The sequence below is a fragment of the Erinaceus europaeus genome, chromosome 12 (genome assembly GCF_950295315.1).
Source record: "Erinaceus europaeus chromosome 12, mEriEur2.1, whole genome shotgun sequence".
Taxonomy (NCBI): domain Eukaryota; kingdom Metazoa; phylum Chordata; class Mammalia; order Eulipotyphla; family Erinaceidae; genus Erinaceus; species Erinaceus europaeus.
The window spans coordinates 81000443-81019999 of record NC_080173.1 but is presented as its reverse complement, the minus strand read 5'-3'; the positions used below and the strand labels follow the sequence as shown (position 1 = coordinate 81019999).

The following is a 19557-nucleotide window of genomic DNA, read 5'->3' as shown; positions in this document are numbered from 1 at the left end:
GATTCTATAAAACACTGTTAAGTCACTAGTGGAAAAAAAAAGTTTTTTGATACCAGAAAAACAGCTTAATTTGTTAAAAAACAAAATACATAAATGTTCATAAGGCACATTTACTGCAGTTTTACCTTCTAGGAATAGACAACCGCACAGAGTTTTCTCCTTGATTTCTACCTTTCTATATTAATATTGCCAACCATGCTTTCTTTTTGTATTTGATACTACTTTTTTTAATCACTTTTATTTTTAAACAGTCTTGAGGTATACTATGAGAGATTTAGAGATTTACACAATCACTTTTGGAGGGATGGCCCAAGTGGAGAATCTTTTCTGTTCAAAAGTAGAATTTATGGGGGTTGGGTAGTAGCACACCCTGTTGAATGCACACATTACCATGTACAAGGACCAGGTTCGAGCCCCACCCCCCCTTCTGCAAGGGGAAGCTTTACGAGTGGTGAAGCAGGTCTGCAGGTATCTTATCTTTTCCCTCTTATTCTCCACATCTCCTCGAAATTTCTCTCTGTCTTATCCAATAAAATAGAAAGGGGGGATGTAGCCACCAGGAGTGGTGAATTTATAGTGCTGGCACCAAGCCCCAGTGATAACCCTGGTGACAATAAAAATAAATACATTGTTTAAAAAGTAGAATTAAACATGTTTTATGATCACCATTCAAACTGTTATCATCATTTATGATGATTCTCTTTTCCACATGTATATCTTCTTCCTTTATTATTTTCAATATACCAGTGATTTTATATTCAGAAAATAACAGATGTTCATCAAAATACATCCAGTTAATAGTTCCTTGCATTGTGTGTGTGTGGGTGGGGGAGGGATTGAACCTGGGACTTTGAAGTCCCAAGCATGAAAGTCTGTTTGCATAACCATTATGCTATCTATCCCCACCCAGCTGGATTTTCTAGAAAGCAGACTCTATTCTTTACTGCTTCTGATGCCATTTAAAATTCTTTTAAAAATATTTTTTAATTTATTATTGGATAGAGAGAAATTGAAAGGGGAGAAGAAGATAGAGAGGGAGAGAGACAGAGAGACACCTGCAGCCCTGCTTCACTACATGTAATGCTTTCCCCCCTGGGAACCAGGAGCTTGAACCTGGGTCTTTGTGCATGTGCACGGTAATGTGCGCTTAACCAGGTACACCACCGCCTGGCCCTCTCATTTAAAATTCTTTTTGTTAAAAAAAAAATCTTTTTGTTAATTTTTGACTTTTTCATATTATTTCCTTAACCTAGCCAACCTTTGCATCTCTCTGATACTTCTCCATTTTATAGTTTGTTTATTCTCTCCTATAGTTCATTTTTCTACAAGCCTGCTTGTAGAAATTAATAAATATCTAAAACTTACTTGGTTGTCTATGCTACTTTTCAAAAACTTGGCTATTTTCCTACCTTTTAAATGCCAAGTTATGTTTTTTTTTTCTTTAGCTGCAGATTTTTTTTCTTTCAGCAACCTGTGAATTTTCTCCCCCTCTTTCTCTCTTCTTCTTGATATCCAAACATGAAAAAAGAAATCTACTCAGGTTTTTTGTTTGTTTTCAAAGTCTGGGTAGATTCCTCTTGGCTATTCTCATGGCACAAACAGAAGGTAGTCAGCTTATGACTATTCTAGAATTTTAGGCTGGGGAGGTTGCTTTAACTTTGTGATATCAATTTAAAAATTGAGGAAGAAGTTGGAATAGGGATCCCTGCCAACCAGAGAATTTCATCTCTGAATAGTTTCTTGTTTGTGTCTGCTAAAGCTGCTCAGTCATGGAGCTTTTTAAAAAATATTTATTTATTTATTCCCTTTTGTTGCTCTTGTTGTTTTATTGTTGTAGTTATTATTGATGTCATTGTTGTTGGATAGGACAGAGAAATGGAGAGAGATGGGGAAGGCAGAGAGGGGGAGAGAAAGACAGACACCTGCTAGACCTGCTTCATCGCTTGTGAAGTGACTCTCCTGCAGATGGGGAGGTGGGAGCTTGAACCAGGATCCTTACATACACTGGTCCTGTGTTTTGCACCATGTGCGCTTAATTCACTGCACTACTGCCTGACCCCCCCCCTTTTTTTTAAATTGCCAACAGGGTTATCGCTGGGGTTTGGGGCTTAGGGCTTGGGGCTTGGGGCCTGCTACCTGCACGATGAAGCTATGGCTCCTAGCGGCCATGCCCCCCCCCTTTTTCTTTTCCTTTTTGTTTGATAACACAGAGAGAAATCGAGAGGGAAGAGGGAGACAGAATGGGATAGAGCAAGACAGACACCTGCAGAATTGCTTCACCACTTGTGTAGCATCCCCCCCACTGGTGGGGAGCAGGTGCTGGAGAGATTTTTTTGGGGGGAGTGCGTCTGCTTTTCAATTTGGCCTGCCCATCCCTCCAACTATATGCTGTGATTCTCCAACTTTCTGGCTGGTGTATGGCTTCTCTCCACCAACCACACCGCCACCACCACTGGCTTTCTGTTTCGAACAGTGATGTTTAAACTTGCCCATAGGCTTGCCAGGGTAATGATTTCAAATATTACTAAGTGCCCCAAGTAGAAGGATACCTGACTTTTTCCAGGGCTTATCCTGACTCCTAAAGAATACAGGATTCTCCCAGCATTTGCAATTTCCTATGTTCCCATACTACATCGCTTTCTAAAGAACTAGGGTTCTGCTCTCAATGTCACCTATACTGCCATCCTAATAGCCTCCCAGATTACGAAAAAGTAAAAATCAAAGTAAAAATGTGTGCTATGTCTTGCCATCTTCTTCAACTTTTCAGTTCTAGTGCATCATTTCAGATAAAATGCAGTCTTAGTAAAAAGAGGGCAAGCATGCATTCAAAATTGTCATTTTACTCAGAACCCCAACAGATCTGGGTCTGGGTTTTTTATTATTATTTAAAAATAATAATAAAGCAATATCCTTTACAAAGGTTCACCTCACTCAAAATCCTATCTGGAGAACAGGATTCAAGTATTATTCCCTCAGAAAATTGGCTTTTGTGATGTAATTGACTCTTCCATCCTTGCAAATATGATTTCTAGCCAGGTGAACTTCAATAAAGAAAATTGCTTCCTTCCTTAATAAAAATCAAAACTGGGTTCGATGGGTAGTGACAACTTCCTCATACCAGCCCCCTCCTATGCCTCTTAGGCCAGAGCTGTATGCCTGTTCCCTTTCATATTTATCTCAAAGTCTGAGCAAAGGATAGATGTTATTATTGCTTTTGTCCAGGTACCTTCTAGGACTTTCAAACACACTCAACAAATACAGAATATGAGTCTGACAAATTCACAACAGTCAGAGCACCAGCACTTGGCCTTCCTGGCTTCTCATTCATTCACCAGGGACAAAGATAATTCTCCAGACATTCATAGCATCTTGAGCATTTCACTAAAATAATGTCTGTAACATCTAATGAAATATGTTCTTTCCCACTAGGTTTTTAGAGAACAGGGTTTGAGACTCAGTCATCACTACATCCCCAGCACCTCTCACAGTTCCTGGGAAAGGGGCTGGGGATGGAGCCCAATGACAGAATGTATGTTTTGCATGCATAAGCCCTAGGTTCAATGCCTGCCTCAGAAACCAACACATACATACCAGTTGAATTAAACAGAAACAAGTTTCAGGTCCTGTCCTTTAAGAGGTCATACTCCAGAGACAGGTGACTGGGACAGGCTGAGGTTCTTGTTGTGACAATATCTCTATGCCAGGGAATCCACTATACATCCCTGCTTTGGGTTCTATTTTCATGACACCACAGGCAGTGTTCTGGCCAACCATCTCCCAGGACCATTTGGAGATATGTCTCAGCCATGGAGTATCAGAGGGCAAAAACATGCCCCTATTTTCTTCCCATCCGTCTCCAAGTCACAGTCCCCCACAAGAGAAAGGGGCTGGTCTAAGTAACCTTGAGATAGCATATAGCTGTGACTCTCACAGCCAGTCAATTGGCACAAACACCTGGACTACTGGCAACCAGGAAAGAGCACCAGGATTCCAGCTGGTCTGTCCCCCTCCACACACACACCACCCCAATACACACCCTACCTTACCCGCCCCCTTCACTCAGACCAAACTGGTTAGACTGGTTCTTCTGGGTTACTACAACTAAAGACTTGGTCCCAACAGCTAGGACTGAGAACTGAAAGCCCCACCTGAGAATGATCCGAAGGTACTCAATGCCCTCAGCCTCCTCGCACTTGATGGACAGGAGCAAGTTGCCCAGGCTGCTGGCAGTACAGTAAAAGTTCAGGTGGTCCTTGAGACAGAAATCAGGTGTTAGAAGGGCAAAGGGGCCCCTACAGACATACCCGCCCCCCAAGTCACCTTCAACAGGAGTGAGAAAACCCACAGTAATAAGAAGCATTAGTAAGAGGCTACTGCTAGAGTTGTTGATGAGGAGGGAGGAGAAAGAAAAAGAAGAGAGGAGAGGATGAGTGGAAGAAGGAGTAGACTGAGGTGCACGGAGGAGGAAGGGGGAGGAAGAGAAAAAAGTGGAGGGAGAGAAGGGTCACAGGAACAGCTTCCAACTTCTCCGTCCTCAGGATGTTCCAAGCAGGCACTGAACTAAGGGTTAGCATATATTATTTCCTTTAATCTGGAGTGAAATGTTATAAGGGAGTTTCCATCATCATCTCCATTCTGTGGATGTGTAAACTCAAGGAAGCTAAGTAACTGTCACAAAACACACATATTTAGTAAGGGACAAATGAAGGCTCAAAATCCTATCTATCTCGAATGAAGCTCAAGTCTTCACCAGAAAACACAATTCAGACTGTTTCTGGGAATAAAGGTAGAAAAAACCCTGGCACACCCACCAGAGGACAGTTGGGAGGCCTTCTGGACCAGAGGCTCTCTCCCTGCCTCAGAGAGCCCACCGGAAGCTGCTTTTTTTTTTATTGTGATTGATAAGTCTGTTGGATAAGAGAGGTGCAATTCCACATAATTCCCACCATCAGAGTTCTGCATCCTATCCCCTTTACTGGAAGCTTTCCTATTCTTCATCCCTCTGGGAGTATGGATCCAGGATCATTATGGGGTGCAGAAGGTGGAAGGTCTGCCTTCTGTAATTGAAGCTGCATTATTTTTTAAACAAATTTCCTTTGGTGGACTCTCATGCAGATCCCTTTTGTGAGACTCTGCAAAGAAGTACACCTATGTTCATAGCAGCACAATTCATAATAGCTAAAACCTGGAAACAACCCAGGTGCCCAACAACGGATGAGTGGCTGAGAAAGCTGTGGTATACACAATGGAATACTACGCAGTTATTAAGAACAATGATCCTCTGACCTATCTTGGATGGAGCTAGAAGGAATTATGTTAAGTGAACTAAGTCAGAAAGATAAAGAGGAGTACGGGATGATCTCACTCATAAACAGAAGCTGAGAAAGAAGAACAGAAAGGGAAACTCAAAGCAGGATTTGAATGAATTTGGAGTAGGGCACCAAAGTAAAAACCCTGGGTTGAGAGTGCATGTTCAGCTTCATGGGGCTGGGGAGAGGGAAAGAGGGATGGGATAGGATGGGACAGAGTCTTTTGGTGGTGGGAACAGTGTTTATGTACATTCCTATTAATTTGTAGTCATAAAAAATTAAATTTAAAAAATAAACAAAAAAAAAGAAGTCCTAGGCTGGAGATTCCCAGAATCTGCCCTTGGGACTTCCAAAGCCTGGTACATCTGAAGGAGAGAGTCTATTTAAGGAAATGTAATTCTGTCACTTTTAAGCAATCAGAGGCTCACAGCACACCAACCAGTACAAGTGCACAGTGGGACCTGTCTGCATGGGGACACTAGAGAACTGTACAAGTGAGATGAAATAAAGGCTCCTAAGATGTGAAAATAGATTTTTTTTCCCTTCTACCTCCTTCACCTCCCAAGGCTACCTGTCCCATCCCCTCCTGAGACATTTGCTAGGGGCAGTACCTACAAAAGCCTTCCTAACTGCACATATCCCTCACAGAGCCCATCAAACTTGTCAAGGAGGAAAGAGACATGCGACAAAGACAGAGGTAGGACAGGAAAGGAGAGATAAGGGGAAGAGACACTGGAGAGAGAGGCTGCCTGGAGCACCCCTGCCTGCAGCTGTTTGCATCAAGCCTCACCTTTCCGAGGAAATGTCTTCGGTAGGCCCTGGCTTCACCCTTGCACTCCATCTTGTAGCCGAATGTGCTGGGGCTGAGGCCATCCTCTTCCTCCTCCTCACAGATGCTGCTTCCCAGTGAGGTTGGTGTGCCCACATTCTCCGGGTCCTCGATCCAGTAGCCCCCAAACTGGGGCAGGACGATTAGAGGGTACGGGCCTCCCTTCTCCACAACCTGGAGGCAGAAGAAGGGTCTTCATGCAGCCTGCCCTGGGCCTGCAGGGGGTGCCCCACCTGAACTGCTCAGAGATGAGACACCCGTAATTGAAGCAAGAGGCAATCATGTGAAATCCTTCTGTTAGCCCCACCGCATCTCCAACTCTTCCAACCCTGGTGTAGTCCCAGAGGGGGACCTGACCCAGAACACACACCCCCCCATTTAAACATGGAAAGTTTGAGGTCACAAAGGGAAAGCAGGTCCTCAAATCCCAGCCCATGGTTCTGTCCCACGTGAGATGGGGTAGGAATCATCACCCTCAAGCCCCCAGCCCTGTTCCAGAGGAGGCTGCGGTGTGGGGTATGTGTATGTAGGGGGTTGTGGGGGTGGGGGAGTCCTACCTCATCAATGCTGGGGTATGGGATATAATCATCCTGCAAGACAGACAGACAAGGCCACCATTAGTCCCAGCAGTCCCCAGAAAGTTCAGCCTCTGTTTCCGCCTTGTCCTGGGTCTGGGCAGGAAGACTGCACCAGGTTCTTTGGGAGCACTAGCAGGAGGAAGACCAGAGGGAACAGCATCCTAGAGGCAGCTCAGGGTTATGGCTGCTCTTAATGCTTCCCTGATGGCAAAGAACCTGCACGTAAGCCCTGCTGACCAAAGACACAGTACAGTCCCCTCAGTGTCACTAGCTTTTCCTCTAACAGAAAGACAACCCCTGGCCCTACCAAACGCCTCCCTCCAGGCAAAAGGGCTGACCTAGGAAGGATGAGCTATACCCCAGGGCCTTGGGAATGGAACCTGAAGCTATTCCAGCTGATGCCCACTGGAGCCCAGAGCACAGAGACCAATACCCCAGATGCTGTGTGTGGTTCATTTGTAGGAGGTGAGCAGAGAAGCCAAGCAAAGCTGCAAGCCTTAGATCTGACCTGAGACTCCACCCCCAGGCTGCTCTGAAGCCACCTTGGAATCATGAAACCAGGACCTTCCTTATGGCCCCCCAGTCAACACAAGCACAATCACATAAGAGGCTCAGAGGGGAAATCAGAGTTAGTGTAAGAGAGCAGACCCCACGACACTGCCCCCTGCCTTCCTCTAAGCAAGCCCTCGCCGGGCCTTGCTGGCTGCCACCTCACCGCCCAGCCCACCTTATTCTTCTGGGGTCCCGGCTTCTGCTCTTCAAGCTTGATCCCCTGCAGAAACAAGGAAAAGAGGATCCGTGGGAAAGCAAAGGTCACCAATAGAGAAGCCACACGGAGGGGTCTTTTGGGAGGAGCGAGAGGAGGGAGGCAGTCAGTACGGAGGTTAGTAACAACACAGCAGCAGCTGATGTGTGGCAGGACCTCACACACCAGGTTCCTGGCATGGTCCTCACAGCAGCCCCAGCAAGGAAGCAGGACAGAAGTTTAAGAGCAATGGACTTGTTCAAATCCCAGCACTTCCACATAGGAACTTATGACCTCATGTGAGTGAAACAAGTCTACGGCTGCGCTGTCACCTGTAAAATGGGGTCAACAATGGCACCAGCTACTGGGATGAAGATTCGGTGTTGCTAAGGAGCTTGTGTTATCAGTGGAAGAGTGGCTGGAATGCAGTAAAAGCTGTGAGTTACTGCTAGCATGAGGGAGGCAGTTATCAAACTGGCATTTAAACAGCTCCTGCAGGCTCCCAGAACTGGTAGGTGAGAGGCAGTGATGGCAACGTGGTTCTGTGAGAGTCCGAGCCAGCACTCCACAATACCAGCTCCAGCTCCTCTCGCCGTAGCTGTTACACTGCTGCTGAGTCTTCACACAGTTGAGTCTCTTGCAACCTCTACAGCTTCACTAGTGATAAAGAATCCTTCATGAGGAGTCTTACACCTGCCCTCTGCCCACAGAAATGTCACTCAAAGCAACAGGAGCTATGGCTGCACCTGGATTAATATGGTTCGCTTACAAGGAAGTCATTTTAGAGGAGCAGAGGTTTAGTAGTACCGTAGTCAAATTTGGATGATTTAACTGGATTCTGGGGGAGTGTGCATCTGGTGGATACGATAGGGTATACTGAAAGAAACAGGTTCCCTCTGAAGAGAACAGAATTCGGAAGCCACCAGAAATCATGGGGATTTTCACTTTGCTAAACATGCCCACTCATGTCTCCTTTGAAGCCCTCAGCACCTATTCACCATTGAAAATTGAGGACTAGGCAGAGTGCTCATATAATGCCACACAGTTAGTGAGTGGCTGGGCCTGGACTGGAAGCCAGGCTAAGTGTCTACCCCTACAGGATCATGTCCCAAAGGCCTTGGATCTGGGCCTCCTGCTGGCCAGGTGGGGTTTCGACTTGGGCCTCTCCAGACTCCTCTGGAAAGAGTCACAGCATTGTTCACGAGGGTGTGGGGGTGCTCCTCCCACTGAATAGGCACTTCTCTCCCCACCTGGGGAGAAATTCACCTGCAGGGTGGCCCTGCAGCCCAGTCCAGGGAAGCAAACTGGGTGGAGGGGAGAGGGGTGATGTCAGGAGTCTGTTTTCTTTGTTCTTGTTAGTCATTCCCACCTGGGAACAGCCCCTGGGGCAGGAGGGCAAATCTCCTGGAGTATTCTCCCTGGGACACAGGTACCACTCAGCATTGGGCCCTAAGCCCCTCCCCTCTTAGGTCATCCTTTGTACAAGACATTATTATTATTATTACTATTATTATCATTATCATCATCATCATCCCACTTGCGCCCCAGTGAAGAGGGTTTTTTTTTTTTTTTTGCTCAGAAAGGCAAAGTGATTTCACCAATGACACTCAGCTAGAGTCTAGTTGTCTAGAATCTGAACCTAGGAACCTAGGGCTGAGTGGACCTGAAGCTTGTGTATTTTGTTCCTGCTGTGTCTCAGGGATTATGTCCCCCCCCCCCCCCCCACAGATTCAGGCTCTGGGGCTAGGGGTCAGGAGCCTCGGGTCTGGATTCACTTGCCCTGGGATACTCAGCCACCCTGAACCTGAAGACCAGTACCCACAGCTGTGGTGCAAGGAGACAAGGGCAAGATCTGGTTGTGCCATGCAGCCTGCTTCATTCCTGCTGGCTCCCCAAATGTGAGCTTCATCTATACAACAGAGTTGGAATTTGTGGGCACTTCTGAGACTGGGTCCATTAGCACATGATAGGGATCTAAATACCAGGGAATTCAGTTTAAGACCCCATGGCCTCAAATGAGATGGAATCAACAAAGTATAAACTGCTATGAGACATAGAAAGGGCATAAAAATATTACCCCTGAGATGTCCCCTCAACCTAGTTGAGAAGAAAACCCAGCAGTGCTGAGACAACACAACAGTGTGAAGTCAGAGAGTGCTCAGAGAAGCCCTGTGTGAGGACATGAAGGGGGGCTCTAGATGAAGGTGAGGGTTGGGTGGATTGTGGGAGCAACCAGAGAGAGAGAGGGCAGAGTGAGGACAGCGTGTGCCGGCTTCCCAGAGGTTCCACGGACTGGAGATGAAATTCCCAGCTTTCCTCCAAGCAACTGAGAACTTAATTATACACTGTCTCTCACCACACCCTGTCAAGGCACGTGCCATCTGTGTTCCGCAACTTGTTTGTAAGTTCCCTAAATGCACATAGAATCATTATGCAGTGCACACACTGGGCACAGAGGGTGATTGCTTGGATAGTGACACAGCCACTAACAATATTTTCCTCAAACAACCCCTCCCTGAACCACCCTTTAGGGAACGCTGGACTTGCCTGTGAGGACCAGGCACACTCACAGCAGCCCTCCCAGCAATACCACCTGCATCTCAGGAACACCATTTGCTTCTGCTCCTAGAGCTTCCACAATACTATTCTAGAAGTCGCCTTCCTTGAGTGTGGAACATCCATTTATGGGGGTGGGGGAAGCATCATAACATAGTGGCTAAGCCCTCCAGCTCTGAAGTTACTGACTAGTCATGAGCTCTTGAGAGCTTTATTTATTACCTCTTGCCTCAGTTTTCTCACCTGTTAAATTGGAGATAATATCAATAATAATGAATAACAGTAATAAAGACCTACTTCCTGTGAGTCTTTCTCAGAAAGAAATCAGATGGTACCTGTCAATCTCTGAGCCCAGAGAAGTGCTTAAAATAACTGTGCTATTGTCAGCTTCTTCTACCCACTCTTTCTACCAGAAAGTATCAATTAACCCTTCTGGGCTTCTCCCAATAATCCCTAACCTGCAGTCCTAACCTGTGAGCCACAAACCCTGCGTGAGGACTAACCACAAAGAATCCCGCCCCAGCAGTTCTCTCCACAATAAAGACTGGTTTTTATTCAGTGCCTACCAAGCGTTTACATATATTATCTCATTTCATCTGACAGCCACGTAAGTGGTTATTTTTATTCTGACATATTTTTAGAGGCTGTGATATTGCGATTTAGAATAAGATTTGGTCTTCATTCAGTTCTTTGCACAGAGCTCCTAAAACCCTTGGAATTTCGTAGGAGGTTAGAGCAACAGGGGCACTTGGGAGTATCTTTCCTTACAGTCCTTGGCCTTTGCGCCTTGGTTCCTTAAGCAGCTCCAGTGTCATAATGTGAAAGCAGAGCCTTGCTGCTTGTATGTTTATGTTAATGAGTCTGTTAATGATGTAGCTTCTGGACAACCCCTAAGTGTGGGGGAGCTGGCTGTCAGGGGAACCAACCCTGATTATAAGGTTGGAGCTTTCAGTCCCATCCCCCTAGTTCCAGAGAGGGGTAAATCGATCACCAATAGTCAATGGTTCCTATGTCCTGAAGCTTCCATAAACATTCAAAAGGATGGGGTTTCTGAAGCCAACCTTTTGGGTTGTGCACATGTGTCTGTGCTGGGAGTGGCGTGTTTGGCGCACAAATGCTCCAGACCTCCTTCTCCCACACCCAGCTGCTCTTTGCAGTCTGCTTTATCTGGCTGCTCCCAAGTTACATTCCTTTAAATAAATTGGTGCTCTGTTAAATATATTCTTTTCCTGAGTTCTGTAAGCCACTCTGGAAAATTGATCAAACCCACGGACGGGGCCATAGGAACCTCCAGTTTATAGACAGGTGGTAAGCCACTCAGGTGAAGCACAGCCCTTCAGCTGTGAGAACTGAAGCTATTCCCAACGGAGACAGTGCCAGACTTGAGTTGAATTGTATGACACAATTATACAATTCACAGGATTGGTGTCATAATGAGGTGAGAGGAGTGCTGTAGGTAGGCAGAAAACAGGAGCAAGAGGCTTAGAAATGGGGAGAAGCCTGCATTAGCTAGTATTAGATGCAGGAGATGAACTCAGATCTGTCTCCTATCCACTACTAAGATGATGCCCCTAAAAAGGGGAAGCTTTCTTTTTCAGTTTTTCTTTCTAATCCATTCTAGCAACAACAGACCCTCTCAAGCCCTCCCCATACCTGTGAAATTTATAGTTTCCCATCTGTTTTGCAGGAATGAGGGGCTTCTTTCATCTTCTCTTATTTCTTCAAGTCGAAATCCTCCCCCAGAATCCTCAGCCACTCAATGGGGAAATGCTTATTGGGACTGTGAGGGCTCCCTTTTCTGCCTCTTCCCTCTAAGACCCCTGAATTCCACCAGTGGGGGCACCTCTCATGTGTGTCTCTGAGGCCACTGCCACACCTCCGAGAGTGCTGGGCTCCTCCACTTTATAGACGCTCACCTGCATTTTCTCCAGCATCTCGAAGAACTCCGCGGACTGAAAGACACAAGAGGGTGGGGAGAGAAAGATGGGGCATGAGCCAGGAGGTCTGCTGAGAAAGCCTCCTCACCAACTGTCGAGAAGCTAGACCCAAGCCCAAGCCCTCTCTGGGGACAAAATTCATCTGCATCAAGTGAGAAGCTAATTTGATTTTGTCTTTGCAGGGCTGGAGAGTCAAAACACTCCCCACAATAAAAGAAAAAAAGTAAACGTGTCTGGGATGGCAAACGTCCTTAGGGAGAATAACCATCACTGGGTCTCTGTCAGGAGAAAGGAGAGTGGCCCCGGTGGCCCCTGGGAAACATCCAAGCTCCCAAAAGCCTGTCAACCCAAGATTCAGTCTCCAGCAGGATTCCTGTTTGGAATGTTCTCAACCCAACAGAGGGTCAAGGTGTTCGATATGAGGACTTCTCCCAATTTTTGTGCCAACAAACTCCACGGACATCTCCCTTTAGTGCACCAACCTGTACATGACCTGTAAAAAGCAGGGTCAGTCTGGCCAGAGCAGCTATAGGGGTTCGAGTGCCTGATGAGGCAAGTCGCTCTGCCTGCCTCATCCCTTGCCCTAAGGCACCTCTTTGGATGAGCTGATTTTCAAATCTCAAACATATAAATATCCAAAAATTCAACCTACTTTGGTACCACATTTGTAAACTCCAAGTAAGACAAAAAACGTGTGTGTGTGTGTGTGTGTGTGTGTGTGTGTGTGTGTGTGTGCGCGAACGTGCGCGTGCAAGGGATTGGATGTTCTACCCTAACAAAACCCATGTAGCGGTCCCTTCAAAGGCTTCCCTACTTCCCATTCAGTTCATGGTGACAACTATACTTCTTTTTTTTATTATTGATTTAATAATGATTGGCAAGATTGTAGAATAAGATGAGTACAATTCCACACAATTCCTATCACCAGAGTTCCATATCCCATCCCCTCCATTGGAAGATTCCCTATTCTTTATCCCTCTGGGAGCATGGACCCAGGATTATTATGGGGTGCAGAAAATGGGAAGTCTGGCTTTTGTAGTTGCTTCTCTGCTGGACATGGGCATTGGCAGGTTGACCCATACCCTCAGCCTATTTCTATCTTTCCCTAGTGGGGCAGGGCTTTGGAGAGGTGGGGTTCAGGACACGACAGCTATACTTCTTATCATTAAATCACTGCCTATATCCGGGCAAGTGATGAGTTATCGAGTGCCCAGAACAGGCAGTCCCCAGATGAATAGCAGAGAAAATAAAGCACTGATAAGGAGCATGGTGCATGTCCTTGTCACCTGTTCATGCAGAAAGAACAGTCAAACATTCTCCCTCTCTGCATGAGCTAATGACCAGGACAGTTGTCCCACTAGGGGACAAAGCCATAGATTCATTCCTGAGAATTCCACAAGGATCCTCGGAAGAAGACCTCCATGGAGAGACCTAGCCCTGCAGCAGATGCAGCTGACTCACACTGACTCCTCCCAGCATGAAGTTGATTTGTGAAAGAAAAGAGTCTTTGGCCCACAAGCAGTACAGATACAAAGGGCTGGAACCTCCATGTAAGAATTATAGAGTTAAAGACAAGTTTGGAAGCACCTCCTTTGAGTTCTTGATTAGAAGTAGCCATCAAACCTCCAGCTTCCAAACCTATCCTTCCCACTTGCTTGGTGCATTCTTTTTGTTGTTGTTTTTTTTTTGTTTGCCTCTAGGGTTATCGCTGGGGCTCAGTGCCTGCACTATGAATCCACTGCTCCTGACAGCCATTTTTTCCATTTTTTGTTGCCACTGTTGTTGTTACTGTTATTGTTGCTGTTTGATAGTACAGAGAGAAATTGAGACAAGAGGAGAAGACAGAGAGGGAAAGAGAAAGATAAGACACCTGCAGACCTGCTTCTCCACTTGTAAAGTGATCCCCCTCCAGGTGGGCAGCCAGGGGCTCGAACCGGGAGCCTTACGCCAGTCCTTGTGCTTCACACCATGTACGTTTAACCCACTGTGCTACCACCCGGGCCCCCTCATTCTGTTTTTTAAGAGATATTTGTTTGTTTTTATTAGAGTGAGAGAGAAAATAAGAGAGATCAGATCACTGCTCAGCTCTGGCATACTGTAGTGTCACAGATGAAACCTAAGGTCTCTGTGGCCTCAAGCATAAGAGTTGCGTGCTGTCTCCCCCCCAGTATATGCATTTTTATTAAGTTCCATCACAAGGATGTTAAAAAAAAAAAAAGAAAACTAACACAAATCAATAAGGTTGGAAAAAAATGAACCAAAGGAAACCAAGAAGCAGAAAAAAAAAGTCAATGTTTTAAACACACACAACATAAGAGGAAATGCCTTGGATAAAGCGTTCTATAGACTCTCAAGCAAGAAGTCCAACATTTGACCCTAGGTATATCATGTGCCAGAATGATACTGTCTGTTCTATCTCTGTTCAGTAATAAGCCAATAAAATATTTATAAGTAAAAATAAAATTGTTCAATGCCTGTATGCATAAAATTTAAAAATAAAATGAATAGGGGTCAGGTGGTGGTGCACCTGGTTAGTGCACACAGTACAGTGTGTAAGGACTCAGGTTCAAGCCCCTGGTCCCCACCTGCAGGGGGAAAGCTTCACAAGAGGTGAAGCAGGTCTGTAGGTGTCTCTCTGTCTCTCTCCCTCTCTATCTCCCCCTCCTCTCTTAATTTCTCTCTGTCTCTACCCTACAGTAAATAAATAAATATGTTTTAAAAAATGAATCCATTTATAGACTTCCGGCCAACATTTTCTCTTCTAAGAAACTATACAAATGACACACTTGTATATATGTACAACAAACATAACAGTAAAAATGGAGGTAACTTAAACATGTCAATCTATACGAAATTGGTTAGAGTAAAATACAGTCACAGAATAAAATTAAAATGTTATGAATGGGGAGTCGGGAGGTAGCACAGCGGGTTAAGTGTATGTCGCACGAAGCACAAGGACCGGCTTAAGGATCCCGGTTCAAGCCCCTGGCTCCCCACCTGCAGGGGAGTCGCTTTGTAGGTGGTGAAGCAGGTCTGCAGGTGTCTGTCTTTCTCTCCCCCTTTCTGTCTTCCCCTCCTCTCTCCATTTCTCTCTGTCCTATCCAACAATGAATGACAACATCAACAACAATAACAACTACAACAACAAGGGCAACAAAAGAGAAAATAAATAACAAAAAAAAATTTTTTTTAGGGAGTCGGGCGGTAGCACAGCGGGTTAAGCGCAGGTGGCGCTAAGCACAAGGACCAGTGTAAGGATCCCGGTTCGAGCCCCTGGCTCCCCACCTGCAGGGGAGTCGCTTCACAAGCAGTGAAACAGGACTGCAGGTGTCTATCTTTCTCTCCCCCTCTCTGTCTTCCCCTCCTCTCCCCATTTCTCTCTGTCCTATCCAACAATGACGACATCAATAACAACAATAATAACTACAACAATAAAACAAGAGGGCAACAAAAGGGAATAAGTAAAAATATATATATTAATATATATATATATATATCTTCCATATATATATATATATACATATATATGGAAGATATATATATATATATATATATATATGGAAGCTTCCAATGGAGGAGATGGGATATGGCATATGGCACTCTGGTGGTGGTAATTAACAGAACTGTAGCCCTTTTATCTCACAATTTTGTCAATCATTATTAACCCACTAATAATAATTTTTTTAAAAAGAAGTTTAAAACTAATAAAACACAAAGAAGAAGAAAAAAAAGGACAAAGTACTGGCAAGGGTATGAAGAAACTGGAACCCTCAGCCACTACCGGTAGGAGTGTAAAATGGTGCAGGCACTAGGAAAAACACTTTAGCAGCTCCTCAGAAATATATCATTACAGGTACCAGAGAGCTAGCACAGTGGTTCTGCAAAAGAATCTCCTGCCTCCAGCTCCGAGATCCCAGATTCAATTCCCAATGCCACCATAAACCAGAGCTAAGCAGTGCTATAGGGGAAGATGCTGGGGGGGGGGAGGCTACCATTACACAGTGTGACCATTTGACACAGCAAATCCACTAGGTATATGCTCCAAGAGAAATGAAAATAAATGGCCACATAATAACTTATGTAACAATGTTCATAGCAGCAATATTCACAATATCTCCCCAAAAGTAGAAAAAGTCAAAGGACCATCAACTCAGAAGAAATAAATTATGGAAGATGCACTTAATGGAAAAGTCTTCAGTCACAAGAAAGAAAGAAGTACTAATACCTGATACAACACAGATAAACTTGAAAGCATGCTGACCGAAAGATGTCAGATACAAAAAAACCCCAAAAAAACAACCCTACATTTTATATTATTCTGTTTATATAAAATTTCCAGAATAGGCAAACAAGAGAAATAGAAAGTAGATTTGTGGTTGCTTAATAGGATAGTTGAAGAGTCATAGATCAAGCAGACAGAGCTTCCTTTTGAGGTGGCAAAAACATTCTGAAATTGATTGCGGTGATGGTTATATAATCCTATGAATAAACTAAACCACCGAACTGCACACTTCAAATGAGTAACTCTATGTTATATGAATGATACTGCACTAAAGCTGTTCAAAAAGAAAAAAGGAAAATAAAAAACTATGCAGTCATTGAGAAAGTAAAAGTTGTATATGTCAGAGGTCATAAATTATGGTGATGTTGTGTATGATACAGCAAATCTTAACAAAGGGATTTTTAAAGTTAACCCAATTGTCAAATAATGTGATTATAGCAATAACTATCCATTGTCTTCTTAAACCCTAAGAAGCAAGAACCCCCCGCTTCCTCTACAGAGTCCATATTTCCCCCAGTTCTGGAACCTCTAGGGTGGGGCTCACTTTCCTACATGCTTCTCTCAAGTCATACCATCTGCTGATCCCAACCTAATCACATAAGTACCACCTCAGCTTATTGCACTTCAGACTGTGTCCAGAGACGTCAGGCATGGAATGTCAACCCTTCAGCCTCATTGCTTGGGTGAGACCTTTCCTTTCATAGGATTCTCTAATCTTACTTCAGGTGGTTCACTTCTTAACAAAGTCCCAAAACCTAGATATAGAATAGGTCCCATGAGATAGGGCATATGTTCACATGTATCCATAAATTAGGGCAAAATATATACCTGAAAGCAAAAGTGCACAATAGCCTACAGTGAGTCAGTATATGCAGCAAGCAAGTATAAAGACCTAAAAAGATACCATAAAGTTCATAATGAAATAGTGTTTATTTAGACTTAGATACCCTCCTCACCTACTTCCTATTACACTTCTCTCAGTCACTCCAAAGCTAGCCTTATCAAAGTAAGGACTGCAAAAGCTGAATAAGGGCAAGAGACTGGCATACTTTAACAATGACTCTTTAATCACTATCAGGCCACCCCATCAGCTGGGGCCCTAGTTGGAGAGTCCTGAGATTCCAAAACAAGCATGATGGGTCTAGACCTCGAATAAATCCCTCTTTCCATTGTTACCAGTCGACCCGGGAGGTGGCACAATGGACAAAGCACTGTACTCTCAAGCATGAAGTCCATTGTTACCAGTCATCTCTATCAGGAACAACACAATAGATACCTTTGTGGGGCCCAAGAGGACCTGGCCCTCAAGGTGGACCAACAATGGTAGAGAATGTTCCATCCTCCAAAGGGAGGATGGACAGCATACTCTATGCTATATACCTGAGGAAGATGGGTCCTGATGTTGGGGCAGCTTGGAATCTTCCTACTCATGACCACAGAATGTGAGCTCAGACCTACAGGGATGCAGAGGTCACATAGGCTTCTAACCTGAATAGGGGCCCCAGATCAGATCAAATTGATGGGGTTTATAGTCAACAATATTTATACACCTTTCCCATATTTGGGAGCTACTCTCTTCCCTGATCCAGCTTTCTGGTCCTTTTTCCAGCCATGACATCATCTCCACAGACAATAACTTGGATTCACCTGCATATCAGATGTCAGGCTCAGAGAAAAAAAAACAAACTAGTATAGACATGGGCCCTTTGGAATATAACTAAAGTAGGTCTACTAACTATCTACAAAACAGACCGCCCCCCAACTCTTCATCTGCAATAGTCCAGCCTTTAGGTTCATGATTAGTCAACAATTTGTTTGGCTCTATATGTTAAGTCTCTTTTCAGCCACCAGGTTCCAAATGCTAATATGATGCCAACTGGGCAGACGACCCCACTAATGTGTCCTGGAGCCCCACTTCCCCAGAGCCCCACCCCACTAGGGAAAGAGAAAGGCAGACTAGGAGTATGGATCGACTTGTCAATGCCCATATTCAGCAGGGAAGCAATTACAGAAGCCAGACCTTCCACTTTCTGAACCCCATAATGACCCTAGGTCCATACTCCCAGAAGGATAAAGAATAGGAAAGCTATCAGGGGAGGGGATGAGATACGGAGTTCTGGTGATGGGAATTGTGTGGAGTTGTACCCCTCTTGTCCTATGGTTTTTGTCAGTGTTTCATTTTTACAAATAATTTTTTTAAAAGATGCTCTTTATGATATATAGACTATAACCTCATTTTTATAAAACTATAATAGCCTGTATGTATGAATGTATAGAAATGCATAGAGGGGGGCTGGGTGGTGGCACACCTGGTTGAGCGCACATGTTACAATGCGCATGGACCAGGGTTCAAGCCCCCAGTCCCCACCTGCAGGGGGAAAGCTTTACAAGTGGTGAAGCAGGGCTGCAGGTGTCTCTGTCTCTCTCCACTCTATCTCCCCCTTCCTTCTCAAATTCTGGCTGTCTCTATCCAGTAAGTAAATAAAGATAATTAAAAGAAAAAAGAAATGCATAGAAATAAGCAAACATTTACCTTACAGTGTCGAAAAGTACTCTACTAAGAGAGTGGAGACAAGGAGGCTGCTTTATTTGTTTGGTTTTTTTTTATGTTTTATTTATAAAAAGAAACACTTATGACTAAAGCATAGGATAAGAGGGGTACAACTTCGCACAGTTCTCACCAACAGAACTCTGTATCCCATCCCCTCTCCTGATAGCTTTCCTATTCTTTAACCCTCTGTGAGTATGGACCCAAGGTCATTGTGGGATGCAGAAGGTTGAAGGTCTGGCTTCTGTAATTGCTTCCCCACTGAACATGAGTGTTGACAGGTCGATCCATACTCCCAGCCTGTCTCTCTCTTACCCTAGTGAGGAAGGGCTCTGGGGAATCATAGCTCCCCACATTGGTGGGGCTGTCTGTCCAGGGAAGTCTGGTGGGCATCCTGCTAGCACCTGGAACCTGGTGGCTGAAAAGAGAGTTAACATACAAAGCCAAACAAAGTGTTAACCAATCATGGACCTAAGGACTGGACTATTGCAGATGAAGAGTTGGGGGCCCTCCATTTTGTAGATAGCTACTAGGCACATTTAGTTATATTCCAAAGGGCCCGTGGCTATATTAGGTTTCCCCCCCCCCTTTTTCTTTTTTCCCCTGAGCCTGAAATCTGATATGCCAGTGGATCCTAGTTATTGTCTGAAGAGATGATGTCATGGCTGGAAAAAGGGCCAGAAAGCTGGATCAGGGAAGAGAGTAGCTCCCTAACATGGGAAGAGGGTATAAATATTGTTGACTGTAAACCCCATCGATTTGATGTGATCTGG

At 44.8% G+C, this 19557-nt stretch overlaps 1 protein-coding gene across 10 annotated transcripts in view; it reads right to left on the bottom strand.

The window, feature by feature from the left end:
* Positions 1–19557, bottom strand: part of RAP1GAP2 (RAP1 GTPase activating protein 2) — a 283508-nt gene that overhangs the window by 62060 nt on the left and 201891 nt on the right. For 7 of the 10 annotated variants that reach the window (XR_009553162.1, XM_060204154.1, XM_060204155.1 and 4 more), the window contains 5 exons: positions 11934–11969; positions 7444–7488; positions 6696–6728; positions 6100–6312; positions 4149–4252 (listed from right to left, as the gene is read on the bottom strand). Coding sequence is in view for 9 of the 10 variants with exons in the window: in XM_060204154.1 (XP_060060137.1) it covers positions 4149–4252; positions 6100–6312; positions 6696–6728; positions 7444–7488; positions 11934–11969 (431 nt within the window). In the remaining variant the exon portion in view is untranslated. The remainder of the gene's footprint in view (positions 1–4148; positions 4253–6099; positions 6313–6695; positions 6729–7443; positions 7489–11933; positions 11970–19557) is intronic. The other 3 variants (XM_060204153.1, XM_060204152.1, XM_060204157.1) reach the window with 1 other exon arrangement.